We start from the raw sequence: 24,448 nt of genomic DNA on the forward strand, positions 1-24,448 counted from the left end.
GCTAGCGCGGGACCGGTCATGGCAATGGCGGTGGTGGCGCGGGCTCTCACGCTGCCGGCAGTGGTGGAGGAGCTGCTGAGCGAGATGGCGGAGGCGGCGCGGGACGGCGCGCCGAGTACGGGCTGGAGGCGTATGCGGCGGCGCCGGCGGGGGCGGAAACCCGGGGTACCGGGGCGGGGCTGCTGGCCCCTACGAGGGAGGTTTCTGTTGACCTCGTCAGTAGCCCTTCCTTCTCAAAATCTGTGTTCGCTCTAAACGAATCCTCTCCTACACCCTGTTCAACGAGCGAATATTTCAGGGCCGCAAACCCGGCTGCAGGCGCAGCGACTTGGGGTTGGGGGAGGGGGGCGGTTCTGGACGCTGTGGCTGTACCTGTTTTCCTTTGAGCAGCAGAGGATGCTCTGTGACCAGGCTCCCGCATCCCTGGGCGTTCGCAGCACACACCGGTATTGAGAGGGTCCTGATCGAAGTGCATCCGCATGAGAACTGCCCAACCAGCGTCCGAATGGTCATTGAATAAATAGATTAGACCTCAGAACTGCCCCTGCTGGTTCACTTGGATGGCTTTTCTTGGAAAAGGACCAAACTTTGAAAAGGATTTATCTTGAGTTACTGTTTTTAAAGAATTGAGAAAAGGAAGCCAACTTTTCTCATTTCAGTTAAAACTAAAGCAGTATATGTGCATAAAAGATTAGGCCAGCCAGGTATTCAAACATATTCTGATCCCAGAAAGGGTGGGGGGAAAGCCAGTCTGTTGTCAGCTCAAACAGTGGTTGCCCGATATGGGCTCTGTGTCTGAATGGATTAATCCGTACACTGAGAGTCTTGAAGGGGGCCTGCAGGTGCCCCTGATGCTCAGGACTCAGAGCGACCACTGCCACTGACTCACGTTTATTTTCAGCAAAACCGTCTTCTGCTATTTAAAAATCTTTGTTCTAGATAGTCATACACTCTTCCTGACCCCCACCCTTCAACGATAATTTCTTTAGGTCAATATTGAGTTTACACTTGTGTGATGATGTAAAATTGAGTCACAGCTGAGCCATGCAGGAAGCTAGGATTATGTTTCCTTTCCTGTAACTTTCTGCTTTCTCTCAAATTAAAACTGTCATACTTGCGTTTGCTTGTTTACTTTTTTATGTATCCCTAATTCAACCTCAAACTCTTTTACCAGTGTTCTAAATCTCTACTCAAGATGTTCAGGTGAATGAGATGTTTTATCAGTTTCACGTTCCTGCAGGAGTCTCTCCTAGAGCCTTCAGGGGTGCTCTCGTATGGGCTGGCTGTCTCCTGAGATCTCCCTTCACCATGGTTGTCTGGGGAATTCCCTTTACCTAAGTTGAGCCTTATATTTAGTTCACCCTACAATTTTCTTTTTCTCAGTTTACTACCTTATTTTATAGAGCACGTACTCTAGTACCTTCCTGAAGAAGAGCACGAGATGTACTTTTTTTTTTTTTTTTTTTTGAGATGTACTTTTTGAGGCTTTACATGCCTGAAAAAGTTCTTTTCCTGTCCTCACACTTAATTGATAGTTTGGCTAGGTATTGAATTATATGTTGGAAATACCATTTCTTCAGACATCTGAAAGCATTATTCTTCTATCTTCTAGCTTCTTAAACTTTCTTCAAAGAGTCTTATTTTAGCCCCCTGCTTCCTTCCCACTCCAGAGCCATCTGGTGCCACCAGTTTCTGAGGTTTTTTTTAGCAGGAGGGGGTACTAGATTCTGAAGGGTAACTCAGGCTCTGATTTACACTCGGCTCTCCCATTGCTCACTCAGGATTCAGTGTTCTCAGGTCTTGTAAATTATTTTCCAGCTGTGTTTCTCCCTGTCCTCATCCTGGGGAGTTTATGCTTTTTTAAAAAATCCTTTTGTTATTGTTTAGCAGAATATTGGGAAGGAGTAAAATTTGATGCCTATGTTCAATTCACCATCTTACACAAAAGTCTTTTTGGCTATAGTCTTTTTTTTTTTTTTTAATGCTATTCTTGTCTGCTTACGTTCTTTTTATGTATGTATGTATGTATGTATGGCTGTGTTGGGTCTTCGTTTCTGTGCGAGGGCTTTCTCTAGTTGTGGCAAGCGGGGGCCACTCTTCATCGCGGTGCGCGGGCCTCTCACTATCGCGGCCTCTCGTTGCCGAGCACAGGCTCCAGACGCGCAGGCTCAGTAATTGTGGCTCGCGGGTCGAGTTGCTCCGCGGCATGTGGGATCTTCCCGGACCAGGGCTCGAACCCATGTCCCTTGCATTGGCAGGCAGATTCTTAACCACTGTGCCACCAGGGAAGTCCCTGTTTATAGTCTTTTTAAGATGTTTTTGTCTGTGGTCACTGGTTTAACACAATGAACTTTCTTTCCATTCCTGTTTTACAGTTCCTGATGAGCATCTATTATCGTAAGTATATATCCTGTTGTATTTGGGTTTTCTTTTTTTAATCATTAATGTGTTTTTTAAAGGCCAAATTCTTTCAGCATCAACTCTTGATTTTTAAAAAATATTCTTACTAAACTAGGAACAATATTTTCTTGACATGATTAAAAATCTGTCTCAAGTGAATAACCAACACTGTATTTGACAGTACAAGGCATTCCCTTATTGTCCTAATTGCCACTTTAACATTGCTCTAAAAGTTGTAGCTGTTACACGAACACATGAAAAAATGAGAAGTACACTTGATCCTTGAACAACGCAAGTTTGAACTATGTGTGTCCACTTGTGATTTTTTCAGTAAATACATACTGCGGTGCTGTACCATGTGAGGCTGGTTAAACCATAGATATGGAGAACAGCTTAAAGTTATACACAGATTTTCAGCTGCTCAGGGGGTCAGCGCCCCTAATCCCCGTATTGTTCAAGAGTCAGCCGTATGCCTGTTTGCAAAGAGAGACAATTGTCATTATTTGTAGGGGACATAACTACTTTTTAAACACCAAGAGAATAAAGTTATTTTTTTTTAAATACAGAAACTAATAATTATTTTCTTTCATACACAAAGTTCAAACATTAATTACATTCTCAATAGCAAGAAAAAAGTGAAAGCTACCTAGGAATAACTAAACATTTAACTGCACATAAACACTTATATTTAAAAACTCCTGAAGGATATACACCAACTTATACCAGAGGTTATCTTAGGGGGGAGGAAGGAGGTGCAGTTTAGAAAAGGGCTTTAACTTTTTCTCTATTTCTTAAATTTTTTACAAAGATTTTAATTATTAAAAAAATTACTACATTTAAAACAAAGAAAATAGGCAGATAATAAAAGAATTCAAGTTACGAAAAGCTATGACAAAAAGGTAAATTTTACTAGTGATCAAAAAATACAAATTAAAATAATTAGATAACTTCCCATCTATAAAACCTGGGTATCACAGAAAAGATGTTGGTAAGAATCTTCCAGATGTTGGCAAGAACATGGAGAAAAGGATAACTGATATCCTGATGGTAGGAGTGTAACTTGGAAGGTAAACTGGCAACTGGGAACAGGAGCTTTAAAATATACATATTCTTTGACCCAGAAATTTCACTTACAAGACTGTATCTCAGGGAATTAATCATGGATGTTTAAAGACTTTACAGTGAGCACATTCATCCACTATTGTTTATGGTAGCAAAAAGAAAAAACACCTTGAAACAATCTAATTATTCAAATTAAATTTAATAAACTCTAATTATCCAAAAAATAGAGTTTGGGGAAAATAAAAGTAATTGATCTTTACAATGGAATTCTTTGTAACCATTAAAAGTGGTTAAAAGTGCATTGAGATATTCACCATATGTTATAAAGTAGACAAGGCAGGTTAAAAAAATTCTTATTAGATCCATTTTTAAAGTTAACTAGAATTATCTCTGATTGATAAAGTTATTACCAGATTTTATGTCTTTAGTTTTCTTTGCCCATAGACAATCATCCTATGTTTAATTTTAAACACTTTTCCCATTCTAACGGTTTGTTATAGTAACAGAGACTACTTTGTTAGAAAATGAAGAAGTTGAACGTTTTAATTTTAAAGCCCTTAGTAGTGCTGTCTTCTTATTTTGTGTCAAATCATATGGGTTCTTTAAAACATTAACTTTTTAGTTTTAGTTCAACCCAGCCATTTTATCTTCCGGTTTATAAAAATAACCCAAACTTGAAAATAAATAAATAAATAAAGTCCTTGGAAAATAAAACGTCAAAAGCATCAATAATCATACCAGCCAGTGATAATCACTGTTACAATTTGGTTTATTGCCTTTTTTTTTTTTTCAGTGTAATGTTTTATTTTGAGGTAAGTGTAGATTTTCTTAAGAAAAAATTTTTTAACATGATGGAGAGTTTCTAGATATAAAATATGGTGCCCGACCTTTCTCACCTAACATATTGTAAGAATTTTCCCACATATCACATTTTTTCTGGTACATCATTTAACAGCTGGATAGCCTTTATTACTGATCCAAAAAGAACAAATTTAACACCCATCAGATGGTCAAACATGAAAAGGCCTGATAATACAGGTGTTGGTGAGGATGAGGAGGAAATAGAACTCTCATATGGCGCTGGGGGGAGCACTGTTTCCGCGGTGGGAAGCTGTTGGCAGCGCCCATTAAAACTGAAAATTGCACATATCCTAAGACCCAGCAGTTCCGCTTTCACTTACATAACCAGGAAGGACTCTCATATATGTGCACCAAGGGGCATGTACGGGGTAACTGAGTATTATTTATAATAGTGTCAAATGGAAACATTCAGAGTGTCCATCAATAGAGTACTTTTAAAAAAATAGAGTATTTAAAACATAAAATGTATTATGTACATACAATAGAATATTCTTCAAAAGTTTAAAAAAAAAAAAAATATATATATATATACACAAATGCATCATATACACATGCATCATTCTCAGAAGTACACTTAGTGGGGAAAAAAAGTTGCCAAAAAAGCCTACCATATACCTTTTATGTTTTAAAACTTAAAAACGATACCATATGTATGTATGTATGTATGTATGTGTGTATATATAGGTACACACACACGCATATGTACTATTATTATAAAATGTAAAAACATTAATAGGAAGGAAACCATCAAATGCATGTGGTTGCCTCGGGGATGAAGGAAGTTGGGACGAACAGGAAGGACTGTGAGGTATAAAGAGGACTTCTTTACCCAAACAACATGTTAACATTTATTCTGGGGGGTTGATTACATGGGGTTTTGCTGTATTATCACCTTTTTAAATTTCTTCCAAATTAAAATGAACTGGATTTTTAAAAACTGCCGATGGTGACCCTTCAGGTCAAGTCGCAGAGGTGGCTTGAGTCCAGCCGTCTAATCTGAAGCTTCTCTGCTCCCCAGGCTGAAGTTTGTCTTTGGCTCATCAGCTGTCCAGGCCTTGGACCTCGTTGATCGCCAGTCCGTCACCTTACTTTCATCACCCAGTGGGAGGCGTGTTTACCAGGTAGAGACCTAGAGGTGGGGATTATCTCAACAGGATCCCCTTAGGACAAACTGTTTTCATGAATCTCTGTGAAAGCTGGTGAACAGCTCTGAGTATTTCCTGGGCTTTTGAAAAGCATTTGACCCAACCTAGTAAAATTAGAGTATGAGTAGTTAAAATGAGATACACGTGACCTGTTAGCTCTACCTGGTAGCGATGTGTAGAACCAGCAATGACGCAGAGAGGCTCTTTTCTCAGGTCCAACGGAGCACAGTCAACTTCTGCCTTCCTGTCGTTTGATACTAGAGGTACTTTCCCACCCGCCACGCTCCAAAAAGCGCCGACACCGTCACCTTGTTACATTATCTCTTGCTTACGAGCAAAAACCAAAATGTATTTTGAGGTCCTTCCACATGTCCAGATTCATCTCATAGAAATGATCTGTCAAAATTGTTGTCAAGAAGTATTCATGAAGGCCAAACTGTGCTGAATTCAGGCAGTTTACTTGGACCTTAGTTTTGCCCACTGGAGCTTAAGGTAGGTAGATTTGTAAAGTAACAGATCAGACTCTTATCAGACTCCGGATTACTTTCATGTATTGATAATTCTCACCAAAAGCCCAGAAAGGCATTCACTGTGCCGAAGACTGAGATGCAGAAAATGAACAGTCACCTCTGGCAGCGGGGATGTGTAACGGCCGTCCTGCACTGCCTGTCCCTCCATCAGCAGTGGGCCACACTCCCCACCCCCAGTTTAGCTACATTAGACAGTGGTACCTGCCGCTGGGATTGAGCGAAGGGAATCTTGTGAATGAAATTAAAACATCAGCAGTGGTCTCCAAAATTTTGTGTCTGGCTTGGAAGGCGTGAAAAAGAAGCTGTCAGCTCTTGTATTTAATCCAGGCCTTGCTGAAGACCAGGAAGGAAGGGATTTTTCAGTGTTTGGATTCTGGTTTATTTATGATGACCTTCTCAGAGTTAAGACCGTGTTGATTCCTTTTTAGTGAGTGAGTGACTGGGCAAGGCCTCCTGGGTACATGGGTGGCTCTGCCTAGTGAACTTACTTGCTGTTCCACACGGTAGGGTAGTGCAGCCAACCCGGCACGTCCTCCTGCATTTCTGCATGAAGTAAGCCGAGGTGATCAGTGCTGAAGGCTGCAGTTAAAACTTCGGGTTGTATTTACTTAAAAGAGGCTGCTGATTAGAATTTTCTCGTGGTGAACTTCATAGATTAATAATCGGCACTCTTAAGTGACGTTGTTTGTACCTGAGGAAGCGTTTCCGTCTTCTTTCTAGAGTATTTATTTTGGGTTTTTATGTAGCTAAAATGCCCTCAACGGGGAGGGCCTCTGAGTTTTCCCATGTCTTTTAGTTTCAGATTTTTTGTCCTGGTTCCAACGTCAGCAGAACCCCTGACCTGCGAAAGCAGAGTCCTAACTGTTCTCTAGTTCTGGGATCTCATTGTTCGTTAAAATCTCAAACACTCTGAAATATTTCAGTTATTGTTGACTTTTTTGTTCCTCCCAGGATCACTGTGACTTGTTCAATTTTCGTCATTCCCATTCTGTATTATATCATGTTGCTTTATTCGTCATAAAAATGCTAACTTCTTAGAATTGTGGCTGTCAGCTTGGACTTTGAATTAAATGAGGCTGTAGAAGTCTTATAGACACCCTCAAATTAACCTCAATGGTTGCATTGTATACAGTAACACAGAAAGAAGTTGGCTTAATTCAGAGGTCCTGTGAGATGATAGAAGTTGGGTCAGACATTGCCTCTCGACCTTGCTAGTTATCGTTCCATAGGGCAACCTTCTAATACTCTCACTTCCTCCAGGTGTAGTGGAAATTACCCTAAAGTCACACTTACGTTGTCACCTGAGTTGCTTTCTGATAAACTTTGGTCCACCCAGGAACGGGGGTGCGTCAGTCAGGAGGTGCTAAGTTAGGCTGTGGTAACAATGACCCCCAAATTTCAAAACAAAGTTTATATCTCACTCACTATACATCTCTATTAAGAGTCAATTGCAGCTCTGCTCCAAAACGTCTTCACTCAGGGTCCCAGTCGATGGGGCAGCCCCTGTCTGGAACATTGCGGATCTCACAGCAGAAAGAAAAGAGGACATAGTATGCACCCATTTTTAATGTTTCTGCTTGGCTACTCACATTTTACTGGCTAAGGCAGGTCACACAGTCAGCCCGTATCTAATAGGGCAGGAACGTATAATCCGCTTTCCGAGAGAGGCACCGAACTCGGGCAACAGTAAATAACACAGTTCACCACTGTGATGGATGCTAAGAGGCTTGGAGCAGCCATAAAGTGAAACCGTCCTTGTGAGTGGATGACCATCCAGGTGGGTCAGTCACCTTAGAACCTTGCTGAAACCTAGCAGACTTCCTCCAGGCAAGGTGCACGCAAGTCCAGCCTGGGTTTGAGTATCCTCTAAAGCCTGCATTTCTTTTTTTAAAAGCTCTCTCCTTCTGGGGATAAACATTCCAGGCTCTGAGTGGGTAAACTGGGAGCAATTCCCGTAAGAGGAGGCGGTTTTTCCACTGAAGGGTGAAGGAAGTGAATCAGATGGGCCCTGAGGGCAATTTCTAGTTCTAAACCTATCTAACTCAGATCTCTGCCTGATTATTGGGTTCCTTAGTTGTCCACTGCTAGATAAAGAGGAAGCAAACTCAGAATTGACTGTTCGTTTACAGTATTCACTGTCTCGGGCGGCTGAAGGTTTTGAGTCCTAGCCAGCCTTTGAAAGGATCAGCAAGGGCACCTCTCCCCGTTCCTGAGTTACCAGGCACTCAGCTTCATCCAGAGAGTATTCTGATGGGCTGGGGACCCACCGTAAGAAGGAACTTGTCAGTGTAGAATTCCAGAGGCTTATGCCTAGTTAAATGTAAATCCAGAGAGAAGAAAAAATCTGAAGTTTTTTATTCATTGGTGACAGTTTGGAGACCCAAGAATTGTTGGTGTCACTGCTGGATGTTGATGGGTTTTCTTGCAGGACTCAGTGGGAAACAATCTGCTTTAATGCTCTCCCTTCAGCCTATGTTTTCCAGACACTGGGGAGGTTCCTGCGCTCATCCCCAGCGTCCACCACCGAAAACACGTCAGCGCCTCAGGACTGGAAATAAGTAACATGTGATTTTCTTCACACCTGATTTGTAACTGGGGCTGAAATTTTTAATGGGAACAGTAGGCAACTTCTTACCCAGTCATGGGCCATTTCTGGTAATCTTGCAGCCCCCAAGGAATTCTCCTGACTTGGTCAAGAAACCGTAGCGACACGGCTGCGTCATGTGAATGCCAGGACACTTGACAAACGGGCACGGCACGTGCCTGAACACTGCTGTTCCTCGGCTGAAGCCTCATCTGCTGCTTTATTCTTTGTGAGGAGAAAGAGGAGCTCTGGCGTTTGTTGTTTTTTTAAGTCCTGGCCTTTTCATGTAGATTGCCACCTCAGAGCCTGCAAAAACGTGGGAGCCCTGTGGCAATCCCTAAGTGGCAGTTCATGTGAGCTAGCCCTCGGGGTGGCGCCGCGTGCCTGGGACGCTCCTTTCGCCAGCAGTTTGCAGAGTGTTTTTTTAAAATTTATTTATTTTATTTATTTATTTTTAGCTGCGTTGGGTCTTCATTGCTGCGCGCAGGCTTTCTCTAGTTGTGGCGAGCGGGGGCTACTCTTCGTCGTGGTGCGCGGGCTTCTCATTGTGGTGGCTTCTCTTGTTGCGGAGCACAGGCTCTAGGCGCACGGGCTTCAGTAGTTGTGGCATGCGGGCTCAGTAGTTGTGGCCCGCGGGCTCTAGAGCGCAGGCTCAGTAGTTGTGGCGCACGGGCTTAGCTGCTCCGCGGCATGTGGGATCTTCCCGGGCCAGGGTTCGAACCTGTGTCCCGGGCATTGGCAGGCGGATTCTTAACCACTGTGCCATCAGGGAAGCCCTGCAGATTTAACTGTAGGAATGAAGCCCTCAGCTGTGTCTTTGGCTGCTTTGTGGTGGAGACGTAAGCAGGCGATTTCTCCGTTTGTCCGGTCACGCTCCAGATGCAGCGTCATTTCCCTGGACGGCTCCTCCTCACCACTTGACTGACAGCAGGCCGTCTGCTCTTGGATGGGCGTGTTCCCAGCCCTCACGTATCTGTGCGCTCCTTCCATCCTGCTGGGGAACAGGCAGATCTGGGCTTGCCGCGCTGCGAGACAGCCGCCCGAGCAGCTGAGTCACCGCGTTAAAAGATTCTCTTGCTTTCTACATTCCTCCTGTTCTCAGATGCTTTTCAGAAGCCCTTGCCCGTTTTCTTCTGAAGACCTGTCTTTCTGCCTCACCGCTAAGCCTTCACCTGTCATTTCAGACTCCCTTCACACGTGTGGTGGAAGCTGTAGACGTTTACACACATGCTGTGAAACACCAGAGGTTGAGAAACACCACGATGAAGTGCAGATGGGGGGGCTTTCTCCTCTGCCTCTTTATCGTCAACCCACGGAGTGGGCCCTCTGAATCACCAGCCAGAGGGATGGTTTAACCCACCCAAAACACTTCTGTTTTGTCCTGTGGAGTCCTCAAGGGCAGAGCCCTAAGGCAGCGGGAAGGTCCCGCAGGCAGGGAAGTCGAGTTTCCACTTCTGCGGAAGATGTTCCTGCGGTTCTTCCCAGCGCAGAGCAGCTCTGAGACACCAGGCAGATGAACTCAGGGGAAGGGGGTGGTTTCCAGCACACATTTCCAAGTCTGATCCCATCTGTCCTGTCCTTTCTAGGTACTTGGAAGTTCCGGTAGAACATACGTGTGTTTGGCCTCTTGTCATTACTGTTCGTGTCCGGCATTTGCCTTCTCAGTGCTGCGGAAGAGTGACAGCCTCCTGGTGAGGATGGGAAGGGCCCCCCCAGCTGCAGCTGAGCTAGGAGAGAGATTGTGAGCCCTCGCTGCATCGTTTAAGAGTTGCACAAAATGGGGATTTTACTACATGTTGAAACAGATAGTAGTTTCTTGTCCTTGACTTCAGTTAGTCATCTCTTTTGGGTTTACCCTCCCAAAATGCAGTGTCATTTTTAGAACTACACCAATTTCCCATTTTAATTTAAAAGGTCACAGATGAAGCTGTGGGGAGGGTGACAGATAATCCCCAAAGTTGGCAACTGGGGAATTAGTTGGCCCAATAAAAATATGAACTAAATAGGCTGTTGGCAACTTTGCATACCCCCAACTCCATGTCCAGCCTTGAGGTGTTTCTTCCCACTCCCCGTGAGACAGCCTGGCACTTGGCCATGCTTGACTTCCACGGGGGCAGGAGAGCACATCGGTGCCTCTGCTGATTTCACAGAGTCCAGGGCATCAAGCAGGAACAAGACATACTCACAAAACTCCTGATTCTACAGGAGAAAGCACTACCCACCCAAGAGCAGGTAGCTATTTTTTAAGTCTTGCCGAGGAAGAAAATTATAGCACCCACTGAATTCTTCCCCTTTCTTTTACACTGTTAATTACACACCTCGGGAACTGGGTGGCAGGTTGAATGTCCCATTGTACAAGAAGCCACATTCACGGCTGATTTCACCTGTAAAATGACAGGGTTCAAGCAGGCCCTCCAGTAACCTGAGCTGTGTGTGCTATGATACAAGGTCCAGCACAGATCCTCTCCCCAGAGGTGTTACAGGCCGAGATATGTGAGGGTCCTGCCACCCCTGCCCCTGCCCCCGACACCGTGCCCCGGAAGTCTAATAGCGGTGAAGGGACTACACTGTAGACTCTGAGCGTGTGTGTAAGATGGGGATAAGACCTGTCCCCCTGGGGGGTTAAATGAGATAATCTTATTATCTCATTATTAAATAATTCTCTCTTAAGTGAGATAATCTTTAAGAAGCACTTAGCACAGTACCTCAAGGAACGTTAGCCATTGCTATTAACAGCTTTCTGAAGGCGAGGAAGAAAGAAATATAATTTAGGACAAAAATAAAGAGCCTGTCTCGGTTTTCCCTTGGTTTTACCTGTACCAGCTGGATCTAAACTGTTGCCCCAAACAACAGGCAAAGGAAAACCTCCTCTGTCCCCACTGCCTCCTAGAAGGTCTCATCTTTGTCTGCACTTTCAGGCAGTGAGTTAGAGGTGCACAGTCTGTGTGCCCCACTCCTTTCCTGCTGCATGGGATGGTGGTGAGAGGTCTGGGTTAGCCCGGCCCCTCCAGTTTCTAACTGGTTTGTGTGTTTTGCGTTCCAGTGCAAGCACCTCTTGGCAGTTTATCTTAGTCAGGTTATGAGGACCTGTCAGCAGCTGAGTGTCTCTGACAAGCAACTGACTGATGTATTATTGATGGAAAAGACACAAGAAGCGTCCTAACTGGCGCAGATGGAGCATTACTGGCTTTCAACGTAGGATCCTGTCCAGAGACGCACATAACCTGTCGCGCGTGACTCACGCGGCGGGGACGTGAACCAGGCTTCTTGTCGCCGTCCCGTCCCCACTGGCTGCAGGAGGCATTGTGGGTTGGGCCCAGGACGTGTGTATGGTTTGAAGCCCTCGTGAAACGTCTAAACCAGCCTCCAAGCCCCTTGGGTAGAAAATTTCCAGATGGAATCAAGCGTTTTAGACTCCAAAGCCTAACATCATGTCGTGGTCATAATCAGTCAGATTCTTAAGTGACTAAGAGTACTAGTCATTTTTTTTTTTTTAAATCACTTTTTTTTTTTTTTAAGTCACCTACTTTATTTATTTATTTATTTTTGGCTGTGTTGGGTCTTCGTTTCTGTGCGAGGGCTTTCTCCAGTTGCGGCGAGCGGGGGCCACTCTTCATCGCGGTGCGCGGGCCTCTCACTGTCGCGGCCTCTCTTGTTGCGGGGCACAGGCTCCAGACGCGCAGGCTCAGTAGTTGTGGCTCACGGGCCCAGCTGCTCCGCGGCATGTGGGATCTTCCCAGACCAGGGCTCGAACCCGTGTCCCCTGCATTGGCAGGCAGATTCTCAACCACTGCGCCACCAGGGAAGCCTGAGTACTAGTCATTTTTAAGAGGTTGGAACGGTGGGTGAAACAGCAAGCTGAAGTTTAGATAAATAAGCATCAGTCCTTTTTCTTGGGTCCAGAAAATTTTTCTGCAATAAAAGGTTAGAGCGGAGATGTGGCTAAATGGCAGCAAAGATAAAAAGACATCGGGGTTCTGGTTTCAGTGAGCTGCAGAATCTATGGTGTTGAGGCCAAAATAGCTGATTAAATAGGCTGTATTGTGAGAAAGGTAGTACCTAGGACAAGGAAGTGCCGGTTTGCTCTGCATGCACTTCTGAGCTTTGTAACAAGCCAGAAAAGGCTGAGAGATCCCAGGAGGATGTTGGGAGGGAGATAAACGGGACTCATCTGGACCCCAAGAGAGAGCAAAGGAGCAATGACGGATGAAAAGGAACACGAGACAGATTTCGGCACAGGACAGGAACTTCTCTCGGGGAAGGCTGTCCACAGCTGGAACAGGGTCCTAGAAGGACAGGCTTTCCCTGTCTCTCTAGGGGTTCGTGAGCCTGCAGCATCCTCGCAGGGTTACTGCGGAAGGAACTGAGTCAGCGACCAGACAGGTGAAATAGATGGTTTTGCAGCCTCGGACACCCCCCAGCCCTGTGCCCCGAAATATGAAGCGCTAATGAATCACTGTGGGAAAGGCCCCAGATGGCACAGGGCTCTGCGGTGGCAGGGCCTTCTCTTAGGTCGAGGTGTGGCGAATAAAGCCTATCAAGACTGTGCTACTTGGCAAACTTGGGCTCGGGTATAGACTTATTTCAGGATAAAAACAGAAGGTAGGTGAGCTCTGCACAGCAAGCCGGCGCAGCACCCTAAACTGTATATTTCTTTTTTTAAGTTTTACTTTTATTTCACCTCATACATAAACACAATTCTCTAACTTTCCTTCATAAAATTTTCACTTTGGATTCCAGCAACTTGGCCAAACTTGAACTTAGGAGAGAAGTAAAATTCACTTATCTAGCTCTGGAAGGGGGACACAGAATCTGGTGGCAGAGGGATCCCACTTCTCCAGTTTCTTCCTTTAGGGTGGTTTGCTGTACATGGAAAAGATTGTTATCAAACCTGTCATCTGATGATATTCTACTTAAGAACTTATGAGACTATCATTTCCCTAATATGGCAGTGTCTTGATTGAAGAATTATACTTTTAATTTTCCTGGTCACCTTCCTCAGAACAAGTATATATTTTTAGTATGTCCAACTTTTTCCATTGCCTGCTAAGTTAAAAAATATTTGTATTGTAATAGTTCACAGTGTTCCACAGTAAAATAGTTTCAGTCATTTTCTACCATGAAAGAGGTTAGACTCTTAAAAAAACAAAACTTTCTTTTACAATCCATTCAAGTCGTCAGCATCATCTACAAGAGCAGCCAGAGAACCATAAACACATTTGTCGACCCTCGGAACCTACTAGTAACGTGTGCATATTAACTGGGTACATGGTACCCCCGGGGAAGCGCTCCGAAGAGGCGACCTGCTGGCCTGCGAGGTGCAGCTGTCCTTCCAGCAAGACTCCGCCAGCCGTGCCCTGTCCCTTTGTTACTGAACTTGTGCCTTCTCCTCAAGGAGGCCAGAGCCTCGGTCACAGGCCCACCTGGAGAGCAGGCTGCGCCCCTGCCTGCCCATCCCCACTCTTGCAGACGTCCGTCCGGCAGAGAACATACCTGGAGATGATTTGGTGGAAAGCGTAGCGGAAGTCTCGGTTCCGGTAGGCGTAGACAATGGGATTGACGACCGAGTTGGCGTGCGACAGGAGGATGGCCGTGTTCATGGCCCACTTGGGCTTCTCCTTGGCCCAGGCTGGCTGAAAGAGCGTGGCACAGTTGATGGCGTGTACCGGCAGCCAGCACAGAGCAAAGATCCCAACAATCACGGCCAGGGACTTGGCCGCGTGGATCTCCCGCTGGAGGACGGTCCTCGAGTGGTCCATGAGCTCCATGCGCTGGAGCTGCCTGCAGGCCACCAGGAAGATCTTGACGTAGATGACCAGCATTATGAGCAGCGGGGGCAGGACGCACCCAAAGAAATTGAAGTACACCATGTAGCTCATGGGGACCACGTTCTCAAAAAGACACTTCACAAGGCAGCAGCTTGCGTTTGTGGTCCCATCCCAGGGCTCCGTGCAATTGGTGGCACTGTCTTTACTGTTCCACCCCAGGAACGGGGTCAGGCCGATGCCAAAGGCAAGGACCCAGAGGACAGCAATGACTCCTCTTGCTCGGGCCCCGGTGACCAAACTCTTATACCTGTTGAAAAGAACATCAGCTGTTACCGTCAGCTTACAGCGCTCTGCCACCAAAGTCCAGGACCCCACCTCTGCTTTTTGTTCCTTTACCCCTAACAGCCTCTACCGTTCAGCCTCAGAGGGCACCGTGGCCTTTTACCCTCAACACTAACAGCTTGCAAACAGGTATAAACAGCTTTGCTCTAACAAGCTCAATAAGATTTTCATTCTTAATAACTCACCTCTGTCTAATGACAAATCATGGTCAAGGAGAACAAGTGGAGAATTCTTAAAGGCTGCTTTCTAATCACCCAGATACTGACCTTGGGTCTAGGTCTCCTATGAGACACAGTTGTAGGGGGTCGAGATACACCAGGGAACGGAACCCACAAGACCCCTGCTTCTCAGGGACTTACGTTCTAGCAGGGGAGACAGATCATAATAAACAACAAGCATAGGTTAGTAAATTATACGGTATGTTAGAAGGAGACGTGTAGTGTGAAAAAAGAAAAAGCAGAGTGAGGAAGGTGAGCTGTGGCAGGGACTAGTGTTAAAGAGGTCAGGCAGGGAGGCTTCATTGATAAGATGCCCTTGAACAAACGCCCGACAAGTGAGGACCGGAGGCCCCTGGAGTCAGGCAGCCTCACCTGGTGACTCTGGGCGAGAAGCCTTCTGGTCCGTCTCCCACCAACACCCTAGGAAGAGTCATCCCCCTGAATTCCCCGGTAAGATGCTGGAGAACGAGAGTTCTAGCAGCGTCCCTGGCTGTCTCGGCTAGCGGCGAAGCTGATAAAAATTAGGAAAGAACTTAGCAGATATCAAATCTTTTTAGTAATTTTTAGACCATTAAATCTTATTTAAAATCTAGAAATCATAATACACATTCTGGACTTTTTGCTACAAGGCAGTCCATATATGGTTTATAGCAAAGGTATAAACTCTGCTATTCATAACTGGTCCATAATACGTATTTAACATAACGTATTGAAAAAAATGAAATAAAATCTTTACTTAACCTCTGGGAAGAAAACTGGGAAATAACTGGATACACATTATCTTAAGACTCGTCTGTGGGAAGCGTCTGATCTCCTTCGCCTGCAGGATTAAGCTCACACTTCTCAGCGTGGACCACGGAGCCCTCAGGCCGCAGCCCCAAGTGCCCCTGCCTGCTGCTCCCGACAGCTGCTGCGTCCTGGCCCGGCCGCGCTCCTGTCTCAAAGGTCACCTCCTTTCCTGCTCACTTCACAGGCAAAGGTGGCCTCTCCCACTCTCTGGCCCCAGACACACACCTGTCATAGAGCTTGTTTATCTCTTACCGGTGTTCAACCTTTTAAGGACTTGGACCTTGTCCCTTTGATTCGGTGTCCCCAGGAGCTAGCATAGTGCCTGGCACATAGGAGGTTCTTAGTAAGGTGGCCATTACAAACGCATTCCTGGCTTGTTACCAGACAGCTTTAAAACGGGATTCTGCTTATTGGGAATGCGTGATGCTGTGGCCTGGCCAGGCAGCGGAACTGGTCCAGTCTGCGGGGCAGTTAACTGAGGTCTTGCCCCATGTTGACAGTGACCCCTCACCTTCTCTGCTCCCTATGAGGGCAGCTCAGTTGTGGGGTCTTGACCACAGAGGACCTGCTGGGTGCAGCTGCTCGCTGAACTTTTCTGGGCCAATAAATCCATCTATTTCCAAATCCTTTCTGCTTCCCTCATGCAGGAATGTAAAGCCATTCCTTATAAAAATGTTATTCCTGGCCATTGCCTTGCCAGAGACGTGAAGAATGCAATCAGTCCCTGCAGGGTAACAAGGCCACCGCCTCCTGAAGGCCAAGCACTTAAGAGTCACAAAACTTCAGGCCCACGAGGCAGCCATGCCTCCACTGTTCACGAGACTCAACTGCACTGAGCTGTGTACAGCTGAACACAGACCAGCCCCGGGGGATGAGTAAGATCTGGGATTAGCATATTCTCTTGTCAGTCATGGTCTGGGATGGATAAGGGATGTGGTTCTGGCCAATGTGACTAAAGGAAGTCTGCTAGGGTACTTCCAGGAAAAGTTTTACTTGATAAAAGGAGAGAGACCCACAAGGAGAGCTCCTCCCCATACTCATCCCTTTCTGCTTTTGATGCTCTTATGGGAGGCTGTGATGCCTAGAGCTGCAGCAGCCATCTTGTGACCATGAGGCATGAGCCTGAAAACAAAGCGAATGGCGAAGCAGAAGGAAAGAAAGAGTCCAGGTCCTTGATGGTGTCTTTGAACCACTACACCAACCCTAGAACCATCATGGCTCCATATTGTAGTTCAAGAGATAACTGATGGTCTTGATTGCTTAAGTCACTGTTACCTGTAGCCAAAAGCATGCTCATACAAACTGGAAGGGACTTTCATCTTTTCTAGTCCAACTTCTCTATTTTACAAATGAGGAACCAGACATACAAAGTCTTTAAGTAACAAAGGCAATACAAGAACCAAATACCAATAAGTCAGGACTTTCAGGCCTCTGTTCCTTACACCACGTTATACTGCCTTTTTTTTTTTTTAATATTTATTTATTTACTTATTTATTTATTTGGCTGTGCCGGGTCTTAGTTGCAGCACACGGGATCTTCGTTGAGGCATGCAGGATCTTTTAGTTGCGGCACGCGGGATCTAGTTCCCTGACCGGAGATCGAACCTGGGCCCCCCTGCATTGGGAGCACGGAGTCCTAACTGCTGGACCACCAGGGAAGTCCCTATGCTGCTTCTTTTACGTGACTTTTTCCTAAGCAATATTAGACACGGAGTCCTCTGTACACAGAGGGGTCCCAGGGGGTGGCTTCCTGGCAGAGTTCAAAACAACCAGAATCCACCCACATCTGAACTTCTCAAAACTGCTGGATCCTGCACATATGAAAAACTACTTTTATGCTAAATCGTCTTCGATGAGGAATAGCAGCTGATTTCATTCGGGGAGCAGCTGGTCCCAGCCTTCTCCGTGACCCCCTGCACCAGGGCCTTTCTCCCCTACTGGTTCATTATTTTATTCAGAGTTCTTCCTTTGTACCACACACTCCGCTGGCACTGGAAACAGAATCACAGCCCTCGTGGGTTGTGAAGCTAACAGAAGAGACAGAAAATAAACAGGTAAACACTCAAAAGGTACAATCACAGGTCAGAAGGAGTTTGGCCAAACCAAAAGGAACAGGGTGCAGATTAGAGAAAACCAGGAAGAGCTTGGACACAGGGTGTCAGGGAAGCCTCTTAGGCAGCAGAGCCGAAGGTGGAGGGGGCATGGAGGCTCTGGAAAGCGGGGAGAAGGCGTTCTAAGCAGAGAGAACAGAATGTGCACGGCTTCCAGACAGGAAAGGGTTTCACCTTCCTAGAGAAGCAGAGGGGTGAGGCGGGCCCGTCCCCAGGCCGGGGGAAGGGGCTGGAGCTTGATACTCAGATACCCCAGCGCCGCGGGATGCCGTGGGGCTCTCGAGGCACACTGGGGGGACGGCACTGGTTTCAGCTGTGTAAAGCTCACTGTGGAGACTGAGTTTTCGGGCAGCCAGAAGGAAAGCAGAGCAGTTAGGAAACTACTTCCGTGGTTAACTCAAGAGAAGGTGCTGGCGTGGAGCAGGACGACAGCAAAGACAGGGCTCACAGACGCCCCCGTCCTAGCAGCTCTGAACCACACGGCCCCACGACACGCTGGGGGCTGCGGGAGACACGTGCCTACACACTCCCCCACCCCCAGCTGCACAGGGCATATCAGACACGTGGCCGCCCCGCCTGAGCGCGGCTCTGCAGGCACCAGGCCCGCGCATCCCCCGTCTCGTGAGGTCAGAGCACTATCGCCAGCTACAGGTGTGCGGGCTGAGGCGCCCACGGTTAAATGACTGGCCTGCTGCCCCTGAACTGCAGTCAGGACACAAACCCTCCGACCCGATCTGATTCCGGTTTTGCCCAAAGCAGTCACTTTCCTGCCCAGGACCCCGTGGTTCTTCTCACAGCTCCCAGCTGCCCGATCCCCCAGCCCCGGCTCTGCTGCCCTTTGCCCTGGCCAAAGCTGCCAGCCGTTCCAGGGATCCTCCGCCCCCAACTCCGTGGCCGGCCACCTGGGAAGCGGCAGAGGCCTCTGCTGCCCGCTCGGCAGGCAGTCCTTAAAAGGCGGCAGCGAGACGCTTCTGTTGGCGGACACAGCCAGACCCACAGGAGGACGTGGGCTCCAAAGGCAGATGCGCTTTTAGCACCGGAGCTGCAGCCCCACGATGGCAGAACAGTACGTGTCCGTGAGACGCTGCCTGGACCCGGGCACGGGTGGGAGACGGCCAGGGATGCCGGGGAGAGCAGGCCGGTGTCCCCGCGCCGGGCGGGAGGCTGGGGGCACGACCCCCGGGGTCTCTGGCATCTCACGGGGGGTGGTGGGCTCCGCTCTCCTCCCCCATACCCTCTCGTCTCCCACTTCCGGCCGGGCCTCTGTCCTCTCCCTGAGCGCCCGGCTCCCACCCTGCCCGCCCCTCGCTCCTTTGCTCCCCATGCACCAGGGCCTCTCAGAGCATCCTCGTGTGTGTGTGTGTGTGTGTGTGTGTGTGTGTGTCTGTGCGTGCCCCCCACATCGTTCCTGAACGGTGGGAACGTGTCCTTTCCTACATCCGCCCCGAGTGCAGGAGGAGTAAATGGAAGGCGATGAACAGAGGAAATGTAGGCGGCATTATTACTCCAAGCAAGCAGGAACGATTCCAGCCCACACAAAAGGGGTGTCCTGGGAGAGTCCACCCTCTGGGAAGGGGCTGTGCCCCTTGCTGTGCTGGACCCACCCACTCTCCATGCAAGAGGCTCATTAGCTAAGGAGCCGGATCCAGAGACAGTCGCAACAAAAGGAAGCAGTGTGGACGCCCGGGCTCACATCATGACAGAGGGCTTGCCAAGCGCTGCTTAACAAGCGCTGGCCTATTTCTGGGCCAGGGTCCCCCCTCCTCTGGCTCTGTAGCCCTCGGCTCAGACCAGGCCGCCCGCTCAGCCTCGGAAATGAGAATTCCCAGCGCTCCGGGTATTCTGAGTGCAGCAGATCCCCAAGGGCAGCTACCCTGGCAGTGACACTGAGTCCAGGCAGGGGCTGGGGAGAGCCTGAGCTCTGCTCTCAGAAAAACAGGGACAGTGGTGGCTGCAGAACCCGCCCCTGCGGGGCCTTTGAACACAGACATCGTGTGTGCAAAGCACTTTATAAACGCAGATCACTAAGTAAATACACCCCGAGTTCTGTTCTGCTTCTTAAAATTGCTGATTGTTCCCTTAGGGACTTTTTTCTTTATGTTCTGTTTCGCTCCCAAGTTTCATTTCTCTGTAATAGAAACACTTCTGCTCCAAAGCAACATACACATTCTCAGAAAACGTCATATTCTCTAAAATCGCACACGAACAATAAGGGGACTTGCGTGAAAATGGGGTGAGGACGGACCACTCAACACCTACCAAGCGTTATAACTACAGCACTAACAAAATAACTTGGACCCCCAGCAGGCAGGTCCGCGGGGAGGAGAGGCTGCCGCGGTGAGTATTAAAAAAGTCCCCAGAAAGTCTAACGGAAATCCTGCAAAAGTGCAGCTAGAGCAAGGCCGACGGGTGCCGAGGCAACGCAGCCAGACGAGGCGCTGCGGCCGCGCGCTGCGAGGGCTGCGGGCAGCGGGTGCCCACGCAGGAGGCCCGGGCCCCGCTTCCCTCGCCCGTCCTGGGAGCCGCCCTGGGCTGCACAGCACTCACACCGAGGGCTCTTCCTTCCCCCGCTGACGCTGGCCAGGCGAACGCCACTATTCCTGCTCCCCGCGGCCGGGCAGAAGCACAGATGAACCCAGACAGTGCCCGCGCCATCCCAACACCTTGCCCCGTTCACCCGGCGCGTGCGTCCCGTTCACAGGTCAGAAGTTCCCCCGAAGCGCAGCCCTGGGCTCCCGAGGAGCCCCGCGTCCCCAGGGCCCCTCGCGAGAGCCTCCCCGGGGGCTGCAGGGCTGTCCCCTCCCGCGGAGCCGAGACTTCCTCAAAGGCAGGGACTCCCCCTCACTCACGCTCGCATCCAGAACGCCTCGCACCGGGCCTGGCGAGCGAAGCCCCGACGCCAGCCTGACTTTGTAAGAAAGGAACAGAGCTCTGGTTCCTCGGCACACGCACCCGCCTAACACCCACCCGGTAGCTCTAGACAAACAAGCCGCGGGGCGCGTGGACGTGTCCGGAGCTCCAGCTTGTAGCTCACAAGAGGGACCTTCTGAGGCTGAAGAGTTGCTTCCCACCAAGGTAACGGGGGTTTCAGATGTTGTCACGGACAGAAGCAGTAGCAATTCTGCACTGCGCCCATTCAAGACCCAGGATCCATAAACCTTCCCGCAAAGAAAGCCGAAGACCCACGTGACTTCACTGAGGAACTCTCGCAAACATGTAAGGAACAAATAAAACAATTTTTACACAAAAAGACCTGTTTGGTTCTGTTTACGTGAAGTTCAGGTCTAGGGGTGGGAGGAGGGTCTCCCGTCTACCGTCTACGGTAAATAAATGTCTTGAGGGCCAGCCGCCTCGTCTCCACGGCCTGAGACGGTCACGGCTGGAGCCTGCAGGGCCGCCGGAGGCCAGGACAGCGCCTGCCCACCTGCCGGATGACAAGCTCTGGCCGCCGGAGCTGCCCTTCAGGCTGAGTTCCTCCCAGGAGGCCAGGACCCTCAGCCACTCTGGCTCCCGAGGGTGCCCCATCCCCTCCACCAAGTTCAGACATGCCTGAGTCCCGGTGGGGGCCTGAGCCGAGCCACTGCCAAGGTGCAGGCGGGTGGAAGAGATGCCACCTGTCCTTCACGGTCACCCGGGAGCATCAGATGAAGAGTGCAGGAAAGAACGTGGGCAGCTGTCCACACCCGGTCAGCACGGCCAGAGGAGGCCGTCCAGAGTGGCCTACAGAGATGGAGGGTAGTGGCCAGGACCAGGTCCCCCAGAGCTCGCCTTTGAGGCTGGTTCTTGGCGAGGCTGCTATTTTGGTCTCCTATATCGGGTGGGACCTGGGGACAGCCCAGGGTCGCTGGGCTCCAGACTCTGGTCTCCTTGACGTGAAATAAGAACCGCCGAGAGAAAAGCCCACTGCCTGAACCCAGACCAGAGAAGAAAGAGGATACCTTGTCATCTTCTCTCCCCGCAAAGGTACCCTCCTCCCATGGCTGGGGCTGAAACACACTGTGCTTCAGATACACCGCTAATTGTCAAAAGCGTCAGACACCACGCACACTAACAACCGGTTAGACGTCAGGGGACACGCGGCATCGGCTGACACGGCATCCCGCTACTGGCGATGGTAACTCTGAAGATAACTGCTCATGGGGACGTCCACAGGCTTCTCCACTGGAACTGCCCATCCCTCTGTGATCAGCTGTACCTTGTGGTGCACAGACTTTGAGATTTTGTAAACATCTTGGCCCTCATCAAACTTTCACCAGTGAGTTTTATCACCTATTGACTGTTCTTCCCTGAACCAGTTATTATGATGACAGTCGCCAAGTGATGACCTGCTTAACTCAGTCATCCCTACTCGTTAGTGAGATGGCATTCTACTGCAAGCAAGAGTTCTTCCAAGTCGTTATTTAACAAAACAAAACAAAGCTCTCCTAGCTGTGTTCATCACGAGGGCCTAGAAGAAATGACACTCCAGCAGCCATGAGCGCTCCTGCCGAATCTTGGTTTCTAAATACCATTCTCCACTGAAAGAAAAAAGGGCTCCTTGGAGAAATGGCTGATTCCAAAGCCAGAAAATACAATGGAGCCTGAAAAACCTTTCTGTGCCAGAAAGTAAGAAGTGCTCAAAAACGTGATGGAATGCTCAAACAGAAGTCAGCTTGAACAGGTTCTCATTCACCAAACTTGGGCATCAAAGTGAATAACAGGTATGGATTGTAACACATTAAATGCAAATAAAATTCCTTAAGTCCACTGGTATGTAAAAAAAATAAGTTAAGGAAGAGCAGAGAAAAGTAAACCTCTTCTCTACAGAAGAAGGCCAATTGATACAGCGGAAGGAATGAGAAAAAATAAAATTACTATTTGACATGGTAATAACTGATCCAAGCAAGAATCATCAACGGGGAAAACACACCTTTACAGTGATGAACCCTAGCAGTGATGAGATTTAACACAACAGCAGTGGGACAGACTGACTCCATGTGCCGTCCCATGTGATGGGCTGAAAAGGACACACCATCAGGTAGATGGTATTCCCACCAAAAATGTTCAACTTGAGAATCTAATCATAAGGAAACAACCAAACTCAAAATAAGGTATTGCCTTGAAAGAGAGGGGGGGGGAAAAAAAGACTGAGGAATGCTTCCAGATTAAAGAAAACCAAAGGAACATATTAAATGTACGTGTGACCTTTTATTGGAATCTGAATTTTTAAAAAACTGTAAAGAACATGATCGGGATAATGGGGACATCTGACTGTAGACTGTACCATGTCAATGTTAAAGCTCCTGAGTATAAGTGTGTGTGTGTGTGTGTGTGTGTGCGTGTGAGAGAGAGAGAGAGAAAGCGAATGTAGCAAAATACGAACAATGTGGGAATTTGTCTTAGTTTTGCAACTTAGAAGTTGTGAAAAAAAACTCACTAGTTCAGAATGACTCATTCTTTCTGAAACCACAGACCACATTAGATTAGTCAAATGGATACAAATGTGTGTGTGTATAACTATATATATATATATATATATATATATATATATATATATATATACACACACAGATATAGAAACATATATACAAATATATCTTTTAATAGCAGGGACTTTTTAAAAAGTACAAAATGAATGCAGTACGTGTGTGCTTGTGTATGTATTAAAAAACTACGTTTCTCATGACTTCTGAAAACGCCAAACTTAGAAGCTATTTACCCCTCTAGGTGATGCCAGTATGTCTTTCCCCCTCCCTCTCCTTCTCAGTCTTCCACTCTCCCCGGCTTTACCCTGAGGACACCCTCCACGGGCTTGTCGTGTCTCAACAACAAGCTGGTCCATCCCTATCAGGGCAGGTCCCCCCAGCACACATGTGTGCACACATGTGCACACACACTGACAACCCCTAGGCACGTCCGTCACACGCTAGTAACTGGACCCGCCTACTGGAGATGCTGAGGGAGCAGCGTGAGCCCTGCTTATAAAGAAGAAGGAAAGGCAACCTTAAACCAATGACAAATAAACTGGAAAATACCCACAAGTATGCAGAGAGCTGCAAGGGAATCCAGGGTGCCTCCCAGAGAGAGTGTCGTGAAAATCGGCAAGAGTCGGCAGGTGCAGAACATCCCAAGCAGGGAGAATGGCACGTGCCAAGGCCTGACCTCAGCCAGGGAATCGAGGGGGTCCTGGGAAGCAAAGCAGAGACACAAAGGGGAGAGGGGGGGCGGGGGAGGCGGGAGAAAGGACCAGAGCCGGGGAGAGGCCGGCCCTGTCCCCAGGCGCGGGAGCGTCAGGTCAAGGAAGGAGCAGCCGCCAGGTGCGAAGAGGGCTGGAGGGGCAGCAAGGATGCAGGGCTGGCGCTGGGAACAGGGAGGAAGCAGAGGGGGGACCAAAGAGACCTGGCTGCAGGTGGGCTGAAGACGTGCAGCCAACAGCACCTGGTCTGTGATGCCTTTCGCTAGCGCTTGAGACTCTACATTATAAAAAAAAAAAAGGCAGCTTCGGCGCTGGCCTCGGTGGTGTCAAAATCAGCACTGTTAATCAAGATGTGGGACAGAAAGCGGCTCTGGGGAGCCTTGTGGGGGGCAGGGCGGGAGCAGACCGGCCAAAAGCAAAGCCAGTGGGGCTGAGAGAGGAGAGAGCAGTTTGAGGACGTTTA

The 24,448-nt window shown here is 48.3% G+C and overlaps 2 protein-coding genes across 3 annotated transcripts in view; one reads left to right on the top strand and one right to left on the bottom strand.

Moving 5' to 3' along the window:
- ZSWIM7 (zinc finger SWIM-type containing 7) lies at positions 1-12,314 on the top strand. Of its 2 annotated transcripts, none has more exons than XM_068529890.1 (5): positions 1-130; positions 2,376-2,397; positions 5,342-5,444; positions 10,169-10,273; positions 11,626-12,314. In XM_068529890.1, the coding sequence occupies exons 1-5, from the start codon at positions 19-21 to the stop codon at positions 11,743-11,745; spliced, it is 462 nt and encodes a 153-aa protein (XP_068385991.1). In that variant the 5' UTR covers positions 1-18; the 3' UTR covers positions 11,746-12,314. The 2 variants fall into 2 exon arrangements, with proteins under 2 accessions (XP_068385991.1, XP_068385992.1); XM_068529891.1 differs by having other exon boundaries at positions 1-115.
- ADORA2B (adenosine A2b receptor) overlaps positions 12,159-24,448 on the bottom strand; it is a 21,864-nt gene continuing 9,574 nt past the window's right edge. The window contains exon 2 of the mRNA XM_068529889.1: positions 12,159-14,657. Coding sequence (XP_068385990.1) covers positions 13,994-14,657 — 664 coding nt within the window. The 3' untranslated portion in view covers positions 12,159-13,993. The remainder of the gene's footprint in view (positions 14,658-24,448) is intronic.

The sequence above is a fragment of the Eschrichtius robustus genome, chromosome 20 (genome assembly GCF_028021215.1).
Source record: "Eschrichtius robustus isolate mEscRob2 chromosome 20, mEscRob2.pri, whole genome shotgun sequence".
NCBI classification, from domain to species: domain Eukaryota; kingdom Metazoa; phylum Chordata; class Mammalia; order Artiodactyla; family Eschrichtiidae; genus Eschrichtius; species Eschrichtius robustus.

Coding starts and splice junctions, on each gene's coding strand:
- ZSWIM7 (XM_068529890.1), top strand. CDS start 19: ATGGCAATGGCGGTGGTGGCGCGGGCTCTCACGCTGCCGGCAGTGGTG. Junction 2,398..5,341: donor CCTGATGAGCATCTATTATC/GTAAGTATATAT, acceptor TCTGCTCCCCAG/GCTGAAGTTTGTCTTTGGCT. Junction 10,274..11,625: donor GGAAGAGTGACAGCCTCCTG/GTGAGGATGGGA, acceptor TTTGCGTTCCAG/TGCAAGCACCTCTTGGCAGT.